Genomic DNA, 19,312 nt, shown 5'->3' on the forward strand with positions numbered 1-19,312 from the left:
CTTCAAACCAAAGATATTGGCTTTACTGTGACATCACTTTCAGTTATTCTGAGGTCACTTTTTGTTTGGAAGACGTCACTTCCGGTTATGATGACATCTTTACCGCCTCCTTGTTGATCTATTGCCTGTTCTGATGGCATCACTCCAGTTCTGACATCACTTCCACCTATGACATTACTTCCATCTAGTATTGTATATGTCAGATGATGAAGGTCTCCAAGAGCGTCCTGCTGCTTCGAGAGAGACAAAGGTTGGAATGCGTAAGGAAACTCGGGCTGCTTCTGCTTAGATGTGTCACCCTTAGCAAACAGCTTTCTTGAAGACCGTAATATAACTTCTCATAGCAGACGAATGATGATCTAGAACATCTGTCATAAAAGAGGTGATGACTGATTGTATTAACTTGGTCTGTTCATGGAGAAACTCTTGGGTCAAAGGTTTTGGGGGGTTCGGGATAAATAAGCAACCCCAAGATTCAGCACCCTTACCTTCAGATCCTGGTGTTGGATTGAGGGAGACAAGACCCCAGAGCTCACCACCTTTTCCTTAAACTTGAGCTACGACCCATTATACATTCCAAACTATCTACTTATGTGAAAATATCCTTTCCTTAGTAACGATTACAGTTATAAAAACCCAAACACTCATGTGCTTAAACACAGAGAAAAGAATTCTTCTTTATGTCAGGAAACATGTGACCTTTTTCCACCTTGCACTTGTGCAGTTGCCTTGATTGGCGTATACTAGTTTCCTTCCCAACTATTACATTGCTGGCAGTGTAGAGTGTGTGAGTTAATATTTCAGCCATATCGTGACAAGAAGTTATTTCTTAAAAATACATATATTCAGCTTAAATAGATAAAAACCTGATGGACAGTAAAACAACTAGAAAATCACAGATTAATATTTAAAACTAGCATACAACCAAAAAGAGATATCACTATATGTAACAATACATAATAAAAAAGGGCTGAAGTAGCTGAAGGTGGATCAACATGTTAGGGTCCATGGGGTCTTACAGTACCTTAGCTACCTGCATGGACCCTAGCCGGATTTACATCATCCCTTTAGACCCCAGATATATTACAACAGAAAGAAACACTTTTTAGACACAACATAAAATGTATTGTGAAATACAGTTTTGAATTGCAAGAAAAGAAAAATATACTTAGATCTATTTTTGTATAATTGGTGACAAAGCAGGCACCTATAAGGCATCAATTGTTTGATAGGCATTACTTAGAAGTTGACGGATGACAAGGTAGACACAATTTTATCAATAACAACTTCTTTTATACTGTGAAAAGTGACGTTTCCGTATAGATCCTTATACCGTTGTCAAGCAAGACGGAATGAGGGACATAGTACAGAATATATATAGTAGGTGGAGGATTAACAGAAGAGGATTAACAGTAACAACAATTGCATCACTTTAACAAATAGCACCAATAAACGGTTTCTTACCAGCTATATATATATATATATATATATATATATATATATATATATATATATATATATAATATATATATATATATATATATATGAAGAATGTGTCTGAACATATAGGAGAAAACAAAACGTTTTGTTTGATAAAGGGAAACCGAAGACGGAGCGCTGTTCTGACTCCGAGTATTTACATTTCACTTCAGTTCCATTAGGTGATATAGACATCACTTCCGGTTCTGATGTTATTTGTGACATCACTTCTGGTAGATTGTATATGTTACGCTCTTGCCAACATTATGGAATGATAATGAGGACGTCATTTCCACTGACGATGTCACTTCTGCCTCTTTTCAGTGATATTTCATGGTATATATAATAAATCCTTTATACCCCACCATGAACAAAACAAGCCACAAATGGATTTCTTAGCGGGAGAATAAATCTGTGAAAACAGGCTGCACATGGATTTCTGATTGGATTCAAGTACAAGTTAAAGGGGAAGTGTACACGCAAAAATCACTTTCTTTCTTTTCTAAACAAAACGCAATTTTAGAATTAATTAGTATCTGTGTTTGAAAATATACACAGATTTCTTTCACAGTGAACGTAGGAAGCTCACAATAGTGTGAAAATGAAATGCCGTTATGAGGCCTTCGTTTTTCGAGCTAAACAGGCCTGAGTTATCCCCCTTAGATTATGACGTAATTGGTGCCAATTCAACTGGGTCCCTGTCTATTCTCAACGCAAAAGATATCAAGTACCAGTTTGCGGTAAAACAACATGGCCTACGACACACTCCGGCGCAGTGGTGACTCAGCATAATACTATGCTGGCTGGCATCTGAGACGCTAGAATCACACACCTGGACCTACACCACGTGAAGCGGCTCTAACAAAGCATGATGACGTCATAATGTTTATCAATTGGCACCAATGACGTCATATTGCAAGGGGCATAAGCCATGGTGTTTTTGTTGTGGAAATAGAACACTTGGTAAATGTGAAAAATATAAATCGTTTTAATGCGAAAAATATGTTAATTAATTGTGATATTTTTATATTTTTGTCTATGACACTTCTATGTTAACACTTTTAATGTGGAAAAGTACAAGAAAAATAGGTTCATTTCCGTGTGAACTTGCCCTTTAACCTCAGCTCAATAGAACAATCAAATTTCAATTTCTAAAAATTCTTTTACAATGGCAGATTGAAATATGTCAGAAAGATAAATTTGTTGTAGCAGTATCACTCGGGTGATAAAATAGAGAGACACAGGTTCTTCATATACACTTGTATTCAAAATCCGACTGCCAACACAATACACCTCCTGCACCCACACAGGTTGTCACTCAACTGCCTGCCTAGAGCAAACCAAGATGGCCGCCGTAAAGTCATTCTCAAATCATATAAATTTGTTGTAGCAGTATCACTCGGGTGATAAAATAGAGAGACACAGGTTCTTCATATACACTTGTATTCAAAATCCGACTGCCAACACAATACACCTCCTGCACCCACACAGGTTGTCACTCAACTGCCTGCCTAGAGCAAACCAAGATGGCCGCCGTAAAGTCATTCTCAAATCATATACAGCAGTTTCGTTTTGGGGGGGAAGTTTCGTATCCACACATTAACATCGGGTTCTATGTGATTTTACGCATGCCTCCAGCTCATTGCATAAAATGTGTGACACATACATGTGAATTGAAGCCATAGCTTCTCAGTCTTAATTTCATCCCGAAATTTGCCTCAAAAGTGCAGCACACTATGCACTGTTTATTATCTTGCCTTTTGGAAGTTAGTAAACCATGATGACACCCTCAGCATCAACGAACATAGTGGGCATAACCTTCACAGGTCATTGGACAATCTTTGCCTTCTTTGGTGATGGTGATGTCAAATACTTCCACTTTTTCGATTGTTTTTGTGGACTTGAAGTGGTGAACCTAGGTTCCATCCAAAGTCACAAATCACTGCAAGAACCTTTCTGGATGAGCTTCAAACAGAGCTAGATCATCACAACCTTGTTGTGCTTTTTGAGTTTTTTATCAGATGTCAGAAGCTTTCAAACTGAGTAAAGGTTTCTGTGATAATTAATGGACTGTACTCGATCCTGGGTAATGACTACTGAACTAGCAACATGACAATATTCGCTGGTCAGTCATCGCCTAATCGTGGATTCTCTAAATCATTTCTAATGTTGCTGACATGACTGGATTTCCAGGAAAGGGGTCATCTTAAATGCTCTCCTGACACACTTAAGCTCTGCATGCATCCAACATCTTTACAGTGCATAGGAAGGGGTTATTGGTGTTAAGCCCTTTTTCTGCAAGTACTTAATCACTGCACTAAAGGTCACAGACTCTTGCAGGTCATGTAGGGTTTTGGTTTGAAGATTCTCCTATGGTCAGCGACAATTTGCTCTATTAACTCAATTTTATGTGGATTTCACTATAAAGCAATTTCTTCTGTGTAAAGCTCAGAACTTATTAATCAACACTTGCATATCGATGCAACATTACTTGTCACAAACTCATTTATTTTAATTAAATATGAACTATGAAATTCTTTAATACTTACACTTCTATAGCTTTTTCGTATTTTCCCATTCTTGCTAAGACACGACCCATATTATCAAGGGCGCGGGATTTCACTTCCTCTAAATTTCTGTAAAAAAAAAATAGACACAATTGTGTAATTCAACACTCATCACAGTGATAAGTTTTGAGTAAAATTGAATGAGAAGGTGAAAAGATAAAGTGAAATGAAAGGCTTATTATACATGCTCTATTGATGTCATCTTTACTTGAATGGTTACATCAATCTAAGCAACACTGATACAAGGATAATGGGAATACACTTATCCAAGCAGATTATACTGTAAATACATACTCAGCTTTCCCAATATCTAAATCCATTTCATGATGTTTAAGTGCCTCAACATGCTGGCCCATTTCCAGATAAGCATTGCCCATACAACTGTGCAGGTTTGCAATCACTTCCTTCTTGTTCTTTACTTCATTCTCACTCCATTCATCAACACGTTTCAGAGTTTTCTGGGACTTCTGCAAACTTTCTTGGTAGTGACCCTCAGCCTGAGCTGTAAGAATAGACATTACAATAAAAATGTCATCTCAGATTAAGAATTTATAAATAATTATAACAGTCCAGGTAGGCAAAACATTAAACAATAGTTATCATTGTTAATAATTCAAAGAATGCAACCTCTAATACATCATTGTCTAAATCCTGTATTTTGGCTAACATCACAAAACAAAAAATCTTCAGATTTTCAACAAAAGTCATCTTCACTGGCAATTATCCATAGTCTTGTGAGGTTATTACCGGGCAACACTAGATTTCTAGGCGTAAATAACTTTCAGTGTCCAAGCTGCTGGTAGGGGAGGGATAGCAACTCAGGTGTATCATCAATCTCACTGTCCTCATCTGGATTGGTGTCATTCTTTGAGTCATATCTTAAATAATAGATTCAATAACATAATCTTGGTCTGGTTTTACTCATTCTCAGTTTTCACGTGTCATCAGCAGTCACGCGAGAACACTTCAGTTACTTGCTGCTGTTTACACACAAATCAGCTGGCTTGGAGTGAGTGTGTGAGTGAGTGAGTGAGTGAGTGAGTGAGTGAGTGAGTGAGGTTTTACGTCGCTTTTAACAATATTACAGCAATATCATGGTGGGGGACACCAGAAATGAGCTTCACACATTGTACCCATGTCAGGAATTGAACCTGGGTCTTAGGCGTGATGAGCTTCAACCACTAGGCCACCCGACTGCCCCTAGTTCAGCTTGGAAATTTGCATGTTGTTAGAAGGTATTCCTGCATTTCACATAATTGCGTCAATCGCAGTGAGGTCAGTGAAGTTTTGTTTGAAGTGAGTTGGCGAGTGTGAATGCATGGACATTTTATTATTTGGAGTCTTCAAATCATCCGGGGAATTTGATGCTCAATTTGGATACTCAAATATTGGAAATTTTAGCATAAATTGTATATTTATATACTTATCCTATCTGAAACTTTGCATTTCTCCCTTCTTCTTCGATCCTATGTGGGAACATGCTTAAATTATATTTCCAGCTTCTGAAAATAAAAATAGCCACCCAAGCCCCCCTGCATCTCCTTGGTTACATCCAAAAGCTAGGTCAATTACGTGCCTCTCGTGCACGCAGTGCCTGCTTGAACTGACCACGTGTGCGCCTCTACCAATTCATTCTCTTTCACAGAGCCTTTTAAGGCTAGAGTAAATGAGATGCGGGGATGGTCGGGTGGGCCTATCGCGTGTGAGATAGGATAAGTATATATATATATACAATTTATACTAAAATTTCCAAATTTTTGAACTTATCCTATCTCACACTTTGCATTTTATCCCACGGTTGGATGGTGGGCTGAAATACCCTAGCCTGTATAGACTACAACCGTGAGATATGCACGAGGAAGCTGGGTCTAGACAGTGTAATTTTGAATTTGTTTTCGAATTTTGAAAAACTGTCTAGCATCTAAAACTGTCAAGCTTCAAACAAAACACAGGAATTATCTCCCACAGACCATAGAGTGAACTAGGTTTGGTAACTCTTTTAACGCTTGGTCATGGTTATCTAACACATTCGAGTCTATGAAGTGAACCAAAACAAGAAGAGGAAATTTGGAACCTTCGAACCAAAACCCTACATCACAGATACCTGAGGCAGAGGTGAGCGGAATAAAGGTTCAGGACACCGATCTTTTGTTGTTGTTGTTGTTGTTGTTGTTGTTGTTTTGCTGCTTTTTTTCATCGGCCCCCACCGAATGGTGACTTCATAAATTAAGACTAAAAAGTCTCTACAGATGAGCTAATCCACCCTCCAAAAGGGACTCAATCTGGGAAACCCGAACAATAAAAAAACATGTAACACCACGTAAATGTTTAATGATTTATTCAGTATATACAATTATAACCCACAAGGATTACGCAGTATAACAGTTTATGTTCTGCATGAACTGGGGCGAGACAGTTGTTGTGCCAACACCAACGAACCGAACTTGTTGAGCCCTTGTACGATTGTGACTGAATGCATATGATTGGCTGCACCAATTGGTCACTTCATAAATTAAGACTAATAGGTCTCTACAGACGAGCTAATCCACCCTCCGTCATGCGAAAATGTGTTGGGGTTTCGAGGTACGTAGCATTGAAAGTCTGCATGTAGACTCATGGGAAGAAATAAGCTCACGTAAATCACGCTGGGCAGGAACAAATTGGGGATATTGGCGATCCTTTTTCTGTTGATCCTCTAATTGTCTTTTCTGGGTCCACCGTGACCTGAAGGCTAGAATCTCTCTACACGTCCTGTGCGACCTGTTGTATTGTTTCAGCAAATAAGGAGCGGGAAGACTAGGGTTGCTGATACAGTTTGAGGTGAGTGAGGAAGTCCTAGATCTGCATAAACTTGTCTTGTGTAAGGTTGATTAATCCCCAAGTAAAGGCCTCTTCTTGGGAATGAGTGAAGAGAGAGACGGAAAGCGTGTCCATGGCTGACAAAATAGTAGACACAAGTGGGAGAGTACGGGAGACTGTGGCATCCAAGTGCGCTAGGTTCAGATCTTCAACCACATTAGACGAGGTTGGGTGCTTCTGAGACACAGTAGAAACGTCACTGTCAGTATCGGGGGAGGCGAAAGTAGTAGACATGCCATGAGTGCCTGTGTCTTCAAGGATGTAGCGGGGGATATGGAGATGATCCCGTAATCGACTAAAAGCACAAAAGCTGTATCTAGGTTAGAGTAAATGTCTGGTAAGGCCGGTCTGGGAGGGAGCTTGATCTTGGAAGAACTAGCCAATGGAACTGCGAATCCGGAGAACCTATTCGCAGCTGAAGTCATCTGCTGTAACTGCAATTTATCAGCTATCCACTACATGACCGATTCAGGGTCCGCTGGTTCAAAACTCCCAACCGACTGTTGTGTCGTAACAGGGATTGGCAATACGACGATGACAATGGTGCAGGTAAACTTTAAACGCTAAGTCAGTTAGTAAATGACATTCCGCACATCAGGAACCCAGGGTGCACTGTCCCCGACAGTCACAACATGATGAGTGGGGATCCGACGTGGAATAGGTACATCTGCATTCTTTACAAGCAGGACGTTGTTTGTCCTTTTTCCCATATTATTTAGGATACTCGACAACTTGGCGAAGGACAAACAATTCTGTGATGTTCAAACATGATGCCACACAGTGGCAATAAGAAAGAGAATGAATTGGTAGAGGCGCACACGTGGTCAGTTCAAGCAGGCACTGCGTGCATGAGAGGCACATAATTGACCTAGCTTTTGGACGTAACCATGGAGATGCAGGGGGGCTTGGGTGGCTATTTTTATTTTCAGAAGCTGGAAACATGATTCAAGCACGTTCCCACATAGGATCGAAAAAGAAGGGAGAAATGCAACGTGTGATATAGGATAAGTTTTAAAATAGTAAAATACAACCGGGAATTCAAAACATCCAGTACGACAGATCCAAGAATGAATAACTTGCAGGGACTAGAGACAAACTAAAGACAATAGTCTTTTTACAACTATGATTTATTATGAGTCAGTGCTTTGTTTCAAGGCATCGCTAGTGCTAATCTGATTGTGGTTAATGTAATAAAAGGACGAACTGGCAAACTTCAGCAGCTGCTCCATACAGATTTGTTAACATGCTGTTTCCAGCGTTGTAAGTTGACAGTAAAGCAAACAGCTTTAGAAGAGAAGTAACTCATTGTCTGGATGAACAATACCTACCCCTTCTCCACTCCCTGTATGTTTTTTTAAACAATGTGATGAGCATTATGTCAACATACCTCAGATATGTAACTACTGGTATCTTGAGTTGCAAAAACTAACTTTGTGACATCCCCCTCGATGTGCCGACAAGCACAGAATAGTGTGGTTCTGTGAGAAGATAAGCGATAGCTTGAGTAAACAAACAAGAAAAATGGTGTCGGGTAATTACAGAGTGCCTGTGTTTACGGAATCTTCGCCATATGGGTGGTGGGTTGAATAAGTGTGTGGCAGACAGTGATCCATGACAGACTTGCCTGAAGATAAACAAGGGCCAGCAATAGCTTTATCATTACCAGAGAATGAGGGTGTTATTTTCATACGTGACAAGGCATTTAATGAACTGGGTGTTGGAATGTTGAAGAAAAAGGAAGCGGTCAACACACTGATAACTTTTATGGATGGTATTTACAAGAAAGATGAATTTTCAGAAGCATATGATGTTTACACAGAGTTTGACAGGTACAAGAGATTGAAAGATCAGTCGATGGAATTATATGTCACTGAATTTGAAAAGTTATACATTAAAACAAAGAAATTTAATATGACCCTTTAAGAACCAGTGCTTGCTTTCAAGTTACTTAAAAACGCTTGTCTTGAGTATAAGGACATACAATTTGTTATCACTGGTGTCAACTACGAAAATCACACAGACAGCAATGTCCTTAAAGAAATTCTTTGGCAAACAAGCGATGCCGCCATCTGAGGGGTATAGTGGTATTCAGATAAAGACAGAACCAACATATGTGGCAACCAACACAACCAATGTGGAGGAAGAGAAAACTGCTTACTTTCCTCAAAGTAAAAGGGGTAGATGTGGATATGTTTTCTTTGGCAGAGGAAACAACAATAATTACAGCAGATCACAGGCAAGAAATAATCATTGTTGCAGGTTCCGAAGTGAACCATATGACAACCAGCGAGTACAGAATCTGTCTGGACATGATGGACCTCCTCTTCTATGCAAGGTTTGTGAGTCAGTTTATCACTTCACCAAAGACTGCCACAACTCATATAAAAAATGTGAAAAAGAGAAAGTTTCAAGACAAACAAGAAGAATTTGTGTTGTTTACTGGCAATAAAGGAGAGGAATTACAAGTTCTAGTTAATGAATCTTTAAACTCTGCAGTCTTGGACAGTGCATGCAGTTTGACAGATACACTTGATGGTGACAAAGTAAGACAAGTGAACAGAAACAAAAGTGAACATCTTCAAGTTTGGGGGAGGAAGACTTCTCATATTTATTGTATACTCACATGCAAAAGAAACGCAAGTCGAGTATGCAGTATACATGTTATTTATTTTCAACAGTAAAGACAAGAAATACTAATAGGGCAAGATTGACACAAATTTGACTGAAGACAGTTTATTGGATTAAAAGGCAGATGACATAATTGTTTTTTTCAAATGTTAAGGGCTTACACAGTTTTGGGTCAATACCCAAAATGTCAGTCAATACCTGGTGTGACCACCATTAGCATTGATCACTGCCACACATCTCCTGTACATTGAGTGGATCATACTTTTTGTGAAGGCCGCAGGGATCCTCCTGCACACATCCAGAGCAGCTGTGCATAGTTCATCGGCAGTTGTAGGGACTGGGCGCACATTGTGCAGACGCCTTTGAACCTAATCCTACAAGTGTTCAATGGGGTTCAGATCAGAGCTGAGGGCTGGCCACGGTAGAACACGGATGTTGTGTTGTTGCAGAAAGGCCATGGTAGCTCTGGCAGCAAGGGGACGAGCGTTGTCCTGCTGGAAAATGTGTTGTTGGTGGTTGTGCAAAAAATGGAACAACGTTGGGTCTGATCACTTGGTCGATATACCGCTGAGCAGTGACACCGTGTCCCCGACCTTGACCAACATTCAGAAAGCACATGGGTCCTAGTCTCGCATTAAGTCCAATCCCTGCCCATATCATGACGCTAGGTCCACCCCATTGATCCCTTTCCACAACGTTTCTGTCAGCGAAACGAACACCTCAACGCTGCCAAATTCTGACTCTTCCGTCTGCATGGGAGACACAAAAGCGACTTTCATCAGAGAAGATGACACGTCTCCACTCACGATGACGCCAATTGTGGTGACCCTGTGCCCACTGAAGTCGTGCTTGTCGATGCGGTGGTTGAAGAACAGGACGACTTGCTGGTGGGCGACATCTGAGGTTGTTGGAACGGAGACGTTGGATCACAGTTTCCCGGCTAATGTGTCGATTATGTGTTCCTATGATCTGTCGAGCACTTTCACTTGCAGTTAGGAACGGATGTCACTGATGTTGACGGGTAATCTGCCGCTCTTGTCGAGGTGTGGTGACCCTAGGATGACCGCTCCGAGGAAGGTCATCTGTGGTCTGTGTAGCATTGTATTGATGCAGGAGACGGTAAATTGTGGTTATGTTAATGTTGAAATGACGGGCATCATCTTGGACAGACTCTCCAGCTTCCAAATGTCCGATAGCCTGGTTTCTCTGAATTTGAGTTAGGCGTGGGACTGTTGACCAAGGAGTGGTAGGTCCAAGAATCGGCCACACTTTTATACCCACTACAGTTCGTGACAGTTTGTGCATTTTCGATTTCGTAAGAAATTGGTGCATGATACCCACATATTCATTGAAATGGTGAGTTTTGGCAATTCGTTTTTTATGTTGCGTTTTTACTCGGGGCTTCCAAAATGCAACCAAAAATATTGATCACACCATCAGGCTTCACTATATGCTAAAACTTGTATCAATTTATGGTTCCGTGTTTGTTACTTATTTGCTTAAAACCACTTGCATTTCTTTTGCATGTGAGTATATTTAAGTGCTGTTAAAATAGCATTTGCTTCCGTGTGAAAATAGGACAGTTATCAGGTAATCTGGATGAGATAGTCCTGGATCCAATGACAGTGGCGCTGGCATCAGTGTCACCATCCTTGGATCCATCTGTAAATATAGATTTGTAGGTGTCATATGTTTTTTGTTATTCATTATGTTGTTGTTGATAAACTAGTTGATTTGTGGCAGATTTCTTTAGTTTAGTTAATGTTAGGTCCACCTCTGGCTGTACTTCCATGGGCGAGAAGAGGAAACCTGAGTGGGGGCAATATCATCAAGATTTATTTTAGCAGCAGAAATATGAGATTGTATTCTTATTCCAAGAGGTGGAATAAGAGATGATTTTTTATTGTAAAGTTCTTCATAAAGAGGATAAAAAACACAGTTGTACGCTGGATTGGATTTCAAAGAACGTAATTTAGAAATGTACTGTAAAGACAATTTAATGCAGCGTTGCATAAGGGACAGCTCATACAGACTTTGTATCGGAGAGGTACTAACAACTCCATATGGGATGAGATGGATCGGCACCTTCGACGTTAACCACGTGTGCCACAGACACACCAGGAACTTCGAAACATGCTCCAGCAGATATAGACAGATATCCCACAGGACTTTGCGCGACGCCTGGTCCATTCCATGAGACGAAGATGTGTTGCTTGCATCGCAACCAGAGGTGAACACACAGGCTTTTGATTTGTAAATTGACATTTTGGCATGTTCAAGGCCCTGATGATGAACAGCATCTGGTTTTTTTAAATTGCTTTTACATGCTCCACCATATACGATGGAGCCATAATCCAATTTAGAGCGGATGAGCGTTCTGTATAGTTGGAGGAGGGTTTTCTGATCCCTCCCCACTTCGAATTTGAAACAACTTTCAGTAGATCAAGTGCCTTCTAACATTTATTTTTTAAGTAATTGATATGTAGTGGAAAGGTCAAGTGATGGTCAAATATAATACCAAGGAACTTGGCTTCTTTTACTATTTTGATAGGAGTTCCATCCAAAACTAAATCAGGGTCCTTATGTGGCTTACATTTTCGACAAAACTGAATGCAATTCCTTCTAGATTTTGAAAACTTAAAACCATTTTCAAGTGACCATTTATGAATTTTGTTGAAACATAATTGGAGTTACCTTTCAATAATGTGCATGTTTTTACCACAACGAATATCTTCACCAACCGTACTTCGTCGCCTCACATGTGCAGGGATTGTCGCCAGAAGGCCCGTCAGACGTCCCATTTTGACAGGAAACCACAATCAAGCATGTCTACAGTGGTGCAGACAGCGTTATGGTATAGGGTGGGATTACAGGAAGACAGAGCAACCGTTTGATTGTGGTAGAGGGAAATCTCAATGGACAGCGCTACCGCGACGAGATCATTGGCCCTGTTGTTCTACCGTTTTTGTGTCGTCATGGCCCAGGCATTACCTTTCAACATGACAACGCCCGGCCTCATATTGCTCGACTTGTTCAGGATTCTCAACAAAACATCGTGAATGTCATCCCCTGGTCGGCTCGCTGAGATGGATCGGCACCTTCGACGTTAACCACGTGTGCCACAGACACTCCAGGAACCTCGAAACATGCTCCAGCAGATATGGACAGATATCCCACAGGACTTTGTGCGACACCTGGTCTATTCCATGAGACGAAGATGTGTTGCTTGCATCGCAACCAGAGGTGGACACAGAGGCTTTTGACATTTTGGCATGTTCATGTTTTTTTATGAAATCACGCATTTTCTGAAGTCAGTATGGCAAATTAAACCATTTGAACACTTACAGGAGTCTTTTATCTGTTGCAAACCGAAATTGTTTCAGATTTGGTAGAAAACATAACTTGTGAGTGAGTGAGCGAGTGAGTATGGTTTATGCCACTTTTAGCAATATGCCAGCAATATCACGGCGGGGGACATCAGAAATGGGCTTCACACATTGTACCCATGTTGGGAATCGAACCCAGGTCTTTGGGGTGACTAGTGCACACTTTAACCACTAGGCTACCCGACCACCCCCTCAAGAGAAAAAGAAAAAGATTTTGAAATTGCATAGACAGATTGCGCATCCATCAAGTAGACAGTTCTTGATGCTGCTGGAGGATCAAGGATGATACTTATCAGGCATTGGTTGATGAGATAACACAGGAATGTTATGCCTCTTCATTTTAACTAAAAAAGATTAAAAAAATAAGGGGGAATCTGTCAACATACCTAATTAAGACACGAAACTACCGGTATCACGAGGTGCTGGAACTATCTTTGTATGTGACGTAGAGAGTCTGTCTGTGTGTCCCCTTGCTTTCTCAACAAGCAGACATGGCTATGTAATGTCATGTTGAGTGGCATATATTAAATGCTATAGAGGTTAGAGTTTTCACATTATACACTTGAAAATAAGGTATGCTACATTTCAGCTTTAACTGATCCTAGCGCTGAGAGAGCACATTCACAGACAATGGTGAAATGCCCAGGGCAGGTGTAGTGGAGGCTGTTGAAATTCTGTGAAAATATATGGCCTTACATGTGTGGTCTGTATTGAGAGGACAGAGTGCCATACAAACCTTCATCAATTTGTTCCAGTCTGATAAGGATGTACTTCATAGGATCAGTGCTACTTGTACTGTTCATCTTGCTGCCACTGCTGCTGAGTACCTGGGCTTGTTTCTGTTTGTCTCTCTTCCTGGCGTACATTGGTTTCTGCTGTCTCCAGAAGTCTTCCCTTATCCCTAGGTACTCGAGTCCATCACAGGCCTTTTCCTTGATGAAATCTGTGGTGTTTGTTGCATTGGTTGCTGTCATACCTAGAAATGTCAACATGTACATTTAGAATCATTTTACTTGTATTAGACTGCAATACTATGGTAGCCATAAGAAAAACCATTGCAAACATTCAGCTGCATAGATTTCTACACCGTTCATTATGTCTCATCACCAGGTTTACTCGGCAGTCTTTGTTCAAAGGTCAAAATGGGATCAAACATAAAATACATTTAGTTAATCATCTGACAGACTACATAACACAATTCACACCTCTACATACATAAATGGAAAAGTAATTTGCAAAGTTTCAGTTTGATTGGTCCAAGGGTTTCAGGGATGAAAAATCTTGCCACACAGCCCTGTGAATTAACACAATGAAAATTATCAACACCTTGAAAAAAACAGCAAAACCAGTTAGGCTTTAAAAAAAATACTCTTGGTTCTCAGGCACCGCCACATCATCACAAAGTCGGACGCACCTTTCGTTTTTATTTTCATTTTCATAAAAAGAAAAATCCTTAAATATGTCTTGAACACATCCCCCCGGCAGTGAAATGCTACAATACTTAAAAACAATGCAATCCGATATTACATGCGCAATGCTTTACTGTGCATCTCCTTTATTGTCATGGTGGTAATAGGAGTATGTGTGCTTGTTTTGCAAATTTAGCCAATGAAATATCCATAAAACATCACCAGACATAATAATTTACAAATTCAATGGTATTTGTATACTGTATTTCAGACAATGTTTCATATGCAGAGATTAAGATTACATGTATATTTGTCTCATAGAATAAGCCAGAAATAGCGATCATCTGTTTACACATTTTTTACCCAATCCATTGGTGAGTTGTTTTTTTTAAATACTTAATTTCATGGTCAATATCATGACTGAAAAGAAATTTCAAGAGAGTGATAGTGAGTGAGTATTGTTTTACGCCGCTTTTAGCAATATTCCAGCAATATCACGGCGGGGGGACACCAGAAATGGGCTTCACACAATGTACCCATTTCGGGAATCGAACCCGGGTCTTCGGCGTGTCGAGCGAACGCTTTAACCACTAGGCTACCCGACCGCCCCTAGAGAGTGATAGGAAGACCTAAGACTTTGTATCTCTAATGACTAATGTGTGTTTCAAGGTAAGTTCATGGTGAGTTGAAGTTTGTTTGTTTGTTTGTTGTTTAACGCGGCACTCAGCAATATTCCAGCTATATGACGGCGGTCTATAAAATAATCGAGTCTGGACCAGGCAATCAAGTGATTGACATCATGAGCATCGATCCTCGCAATTGGGATCGATGACATGTATCAACCAAGTGATTTGCCTATCAGCTGGTAAACGATTTCGCCGAAATTCATGTAAACAAAATTGAATGAAGTCATGGCTAAAAGTAAATTACAAACGCAAGTCCAGATATGCAATGAACGCTTTTATTGCTCCATGGTGTATCAATAGGACAAACTTGCTTAAGCTACAGTCACACAGACAATGAGAACGTGATGCAACCTCTTGGCGACTGATTTCTTTTGCGACCGACTGGCGATCGCTGAGACCGGTGCAACTACTTCTGCCCATATTTGGAATAAGGGTATGATCGCCGATCAATCAGCGATAGGTTTTGCAACTTATCAGTGATTGATCAGCAACTGTTCACCACAGATATATGTCGAAATGTTTGCAACTAGTTGAGACCGATCGGTGACGAGTGAGCTAATCTTCGGTAACTTGTTGCAACTGAACCGGGACTGGTCGGTGACTAATTGTCAATCGATCACCGATCAAAACATATAAAGGGTGCTTTTCTGAATCAAATCATTTCTTTGCAAGTTCTCCCCCTGATGAAGCGCCGGACGATCACCGCCTCATCACTGATTAATCACTGATAGGTTGCCACTAGGTTGCAAAGAGTTGACGAGCAGGCGAAACCAATCGCTGCAGGGTGAGACCAATCTGTGATTTATATAACACCAATTGGGGACCTCTTGGAGAAGAATGAAACCTCCAAGCCACCAAATCGGTTGCAGCCAGTCTTTAGTGCATGTTCAAAAGACTGGTTGCGACCAATGGGTTTTTGCAGCTGCTCTGAAACCTTGTAGCGACCTCAGTGAAACCTTTCAGAGACCCCTGGAACCTCATTGCGATTGTCAAATATTTTGGTTGCAAGGAGGTTGCATCGCGGTCGCATTGTCTGTGTGACTGAGGCTTTACTTCAGTTCAGATTTGTTGACATGCTACTTCCTGTGTTGTGTGCTTCCCACTGCGAAATAAAATCGAAGCTCATTGTATGCATGTATTATGCACACACTGGTTATCAAATGCTGTATTCCAGTATTTTATGCTTCAAGGAATAGTTATGTTGGGAGGCCCTTTCCAAGGTTGACTGTACACAACTCCATATAAGGTTACATACTAGTTTGAACAACCAAAAAAAACAACTGCTGCCCGCCCGCACTATATTTTCAAAAGCAATTGCCTGAGAACCAATTCTTTTTATTTTTTTAAAGCCTTATGTTTCAAAAAATACATTTGCAATTTCATGGTGTGTCAGCTTGATGAAGTGATGAAGGATGTAGAAGTTGACCACTTTGGTGAAACCTTCAAATCAAGGGCATGATGCTGTCAGACCAAGGATCATATTTTTTGTAGATCTGGGAATGCAGTTCACCATCAGCAAATCCTGGCAGCTGAGGAACACAGCAGACCACACAAAAACCTGCACCCAGGAACAATGCAAGAGAGTTGTGGTCATAGTCTATATTCTAATATCAAGCACCACTTAAATTCTCTAGCAGCTTTCAGGGAATGGATCTAGATTTTGGCGATGAAATGTTCCTTTGCATAACAATATTTCTATTACATCACAATCAGAATAGATCAGAGGTGTGATCTGGCATCTTGTTATCATGGGCATTGAATATGAAGTTTTGAAATAATGCTTAATGCTATTATAACTGTCAGAAAAGCTTTAGTCGTAGTTATTTATAAAATATACATTAATACATAAAGTATTAAAATAAATATCATTGCAGTGTTCTAAATCACATGGAAAATCGATCCTCCCTTTCTCAATGTAAACATCCAGTGGAGCTCCTCTTCTCAGGACTAAGAATGGAAAACGAGCCCATGTGCAGTCGTACAACATGTCTGATGAACATATTACCAGGTATTTGAATGTTTGTTATGTATTTACCTGTTATGCAAATGTATCAGGTTAATCATCGTTTATACATTGCATCAAATATGCACTTGAGTTTGAAGAGCAGTGGGCATGCATGATTACCCAACTTTAGGCGATGTTTTCTGTAAAATCCATAACTAAAACTGATAAAAACATCATTAACATGAATTATAACCATTCCCAGACCCTTGTGTACAATAAGGGTAACCTTGCACGGGCCCCAAAATCTGTTTATCCCTCTCAGCATAATCGAAAATACAAATCTGTTCAGGAACAATGAAAGTAAAAACTCCTTCTTTATTCTTATTCTTTCTAAGAAATGTTAAACATGTAAAGTATCTGGCTAAATTCTTATACAAATAATTGAACAATACAAATAAAGCAGTATATTTTGGAAATACATAAATTTTGATGTGTAACTTTATATGTGTTAACAATCAAAATAGTATATTTGTATTTTATTTAGTAACTGAGCCAGTCACTGATGCATGTAACCAGTCAGGAATAATCCTAACGTTAATCACAGGGAGGTTTGATTTTATTAAAGATGAGAATCCTTGAAGCAGATCATAAAACCAGTATGTACACGCCTTAACAGAATGAGACATATAATGAGCACACCTAGATACATGCTGCCCCAAAAAGCACACATACAGTATGCCACTGGTGGAATAGTGTGGAATACACATATGTATGTCATCCATCAGATCTATACTTATTAGACGCTTCAATGATTTTTTGCAGGTGTCAGGCTCCAAATTAGCACTTTTGCCACGGATTGTTACATGAATAGAATAATCCATCTTTACGGGGAAATGTAGCTTGACACTTCACACATTTCTGTGGTCCAAGTCCATGAGAAACATGGCATTGTCATTTTCAAGAGCATGGGAGTGGAATAACTTCACAAAGGAACATGGCACTTTTTAACTTATAAACACATGTTCACTTTAATAATTCATTTCAGTATGATAAAAGCATCATCTAAAAGTACCTTCTGTCTGTTACAACCAGTACAACTAAATTTAACAATGCAACTGAATTAAATAGTCAAAATTGGTGACAAACTTTCTTATGCGTGTACAGACCCAACAAATTTGTATTGTGCTACACAAAAGGAAATATTTCAGATACTGACTTGACACCTAGAGTTGATTGATAGTGAACCATTAGTTTACTTGGTAAAACACTAATTACGAACATTCAATGTTACTTACATAGATATTTTTAAGCTTTTGTTGTCATTGTTTGCCTTGATGATAAAATAACTGCTAACAGGAGTTCCAAATGTAGGACCCCGATGGTTACACTGAGAAAGGGAGGATCTCCCATGTGTAAATATTAAACCATAAATACTTTTTGGCACATAAACCGAACCAGTCAATAATTATCTCTTTTGAAACAATGTTTTATCTAAATGCCATGTAAGCTATGTCTTAAACTGGGGTGTCTAAGTATCAATGTAAACAAACCTTAATCCCCATAATCCAACTATAAAAACATTACCCTAAAATAACATTGTCTCCACCACTTAATTACCTCTGTATTCAATGTCTAGACATCACCCCTAATTACCAAGGGATAACCATCTAAAAGAGTAGTTTTACATCATGCATCGGTTCATAAGGTGCTTCTAACAGCACAGACATCACGATGGATAGATTACCATGGATACATGGAGTTTTAATGTCTTCTTGTTGTAAAGGCCTCATATTGCGTCTTAGGATTGGATGAGTACCTACTGACAGCCCATCATGTTGGATGGACTGACGCCAAGGATGATCTACAGCTTCCTGTCTCAGGTGTAGCAGAAAATCTGCATCTATTTGAATATCTCCAAAAGTTATTATCCAATTCTCCTGCTTGACCCTACTGCCAGAACATACTCCATCTAGTATTGTACACGTTAGAGTGAGTGAGTATGGTTTTACACAGCTAAGCGATATCACAGCAATATCATGGCGGGGGACACCAGAAATGGGCCTCACACATTGTACGTACCAATGTCGGGAATCCAACCCGGGTCTTCGGTGTGACGAGCGAACGCTTTAACCACTAGGCTACCTGACTGCCCCCATACACGTTAGAAGAAGCAGGTCTTCAAGAGCGAGCCACTGCTGCAGAGATGGATTTTGAGGATCCTGACACCTGCATCTTGGACATGATAACTTCCAAGTCTGCCAAGTCCAATAAACGTACAACCTCCTTCGGAAAATTCTTTGATCTCGTCTCTCTCTGCGCCTGGATGCATGTTACCACAGGTGTTGTCTGTTGC

At 40.0% G+C, this 19,312-nt stretch overlaps 1 protein-coding gene across 1 annotated transcript in view; it reads right to left on the minus strand.

Moving 5' to 3' along the window:
* The window catches only part of LOC124115104 (outer dynein arm-docking complex subunit 4-like), a 192,275-nt gene that overhangs the window by 46,053 nt on the left and 126,910 nt on the right, over positions 1 to 19,312 (minus strand). Inside the window, exons 7-9 of the mRNA XM_046475921.2 lie at positions 13,656 to 13,895; positions 4,341 to 4,548; positions 4,029 to 4,115 (exon numbers count right to left, since the gene is read on the minus strand). Coding sequence (XP_046331877.1) covers positions 4,029 to 4,115; positions 4,341 to 4,548; positions 13,656 to 13,895 — 535 coding nt within the window. The remainder of the gene's footprint in view (positions 1 to 4,028; positions 4,116 to 4,340; positions 4,549 to 13,655; positions 13,896 to 19,312) is intronic.

This window comes from Haliotis rufescens, unplaced genomic scaffold, assembly GCF_023055435.1.
Source record: "Haliotis rufescens isolate VD_foot unplaced genomic scaffold, xgHalRufe1.0.p SCAF_4, whole genome shotgun sequence".
NCBI classification, from domain to species: Eukaryota; Metazoa; Mollusca; class Gastropoda; order Lepetellida; family Haliotidae; genus Haliotis; species Haliotis rufescens.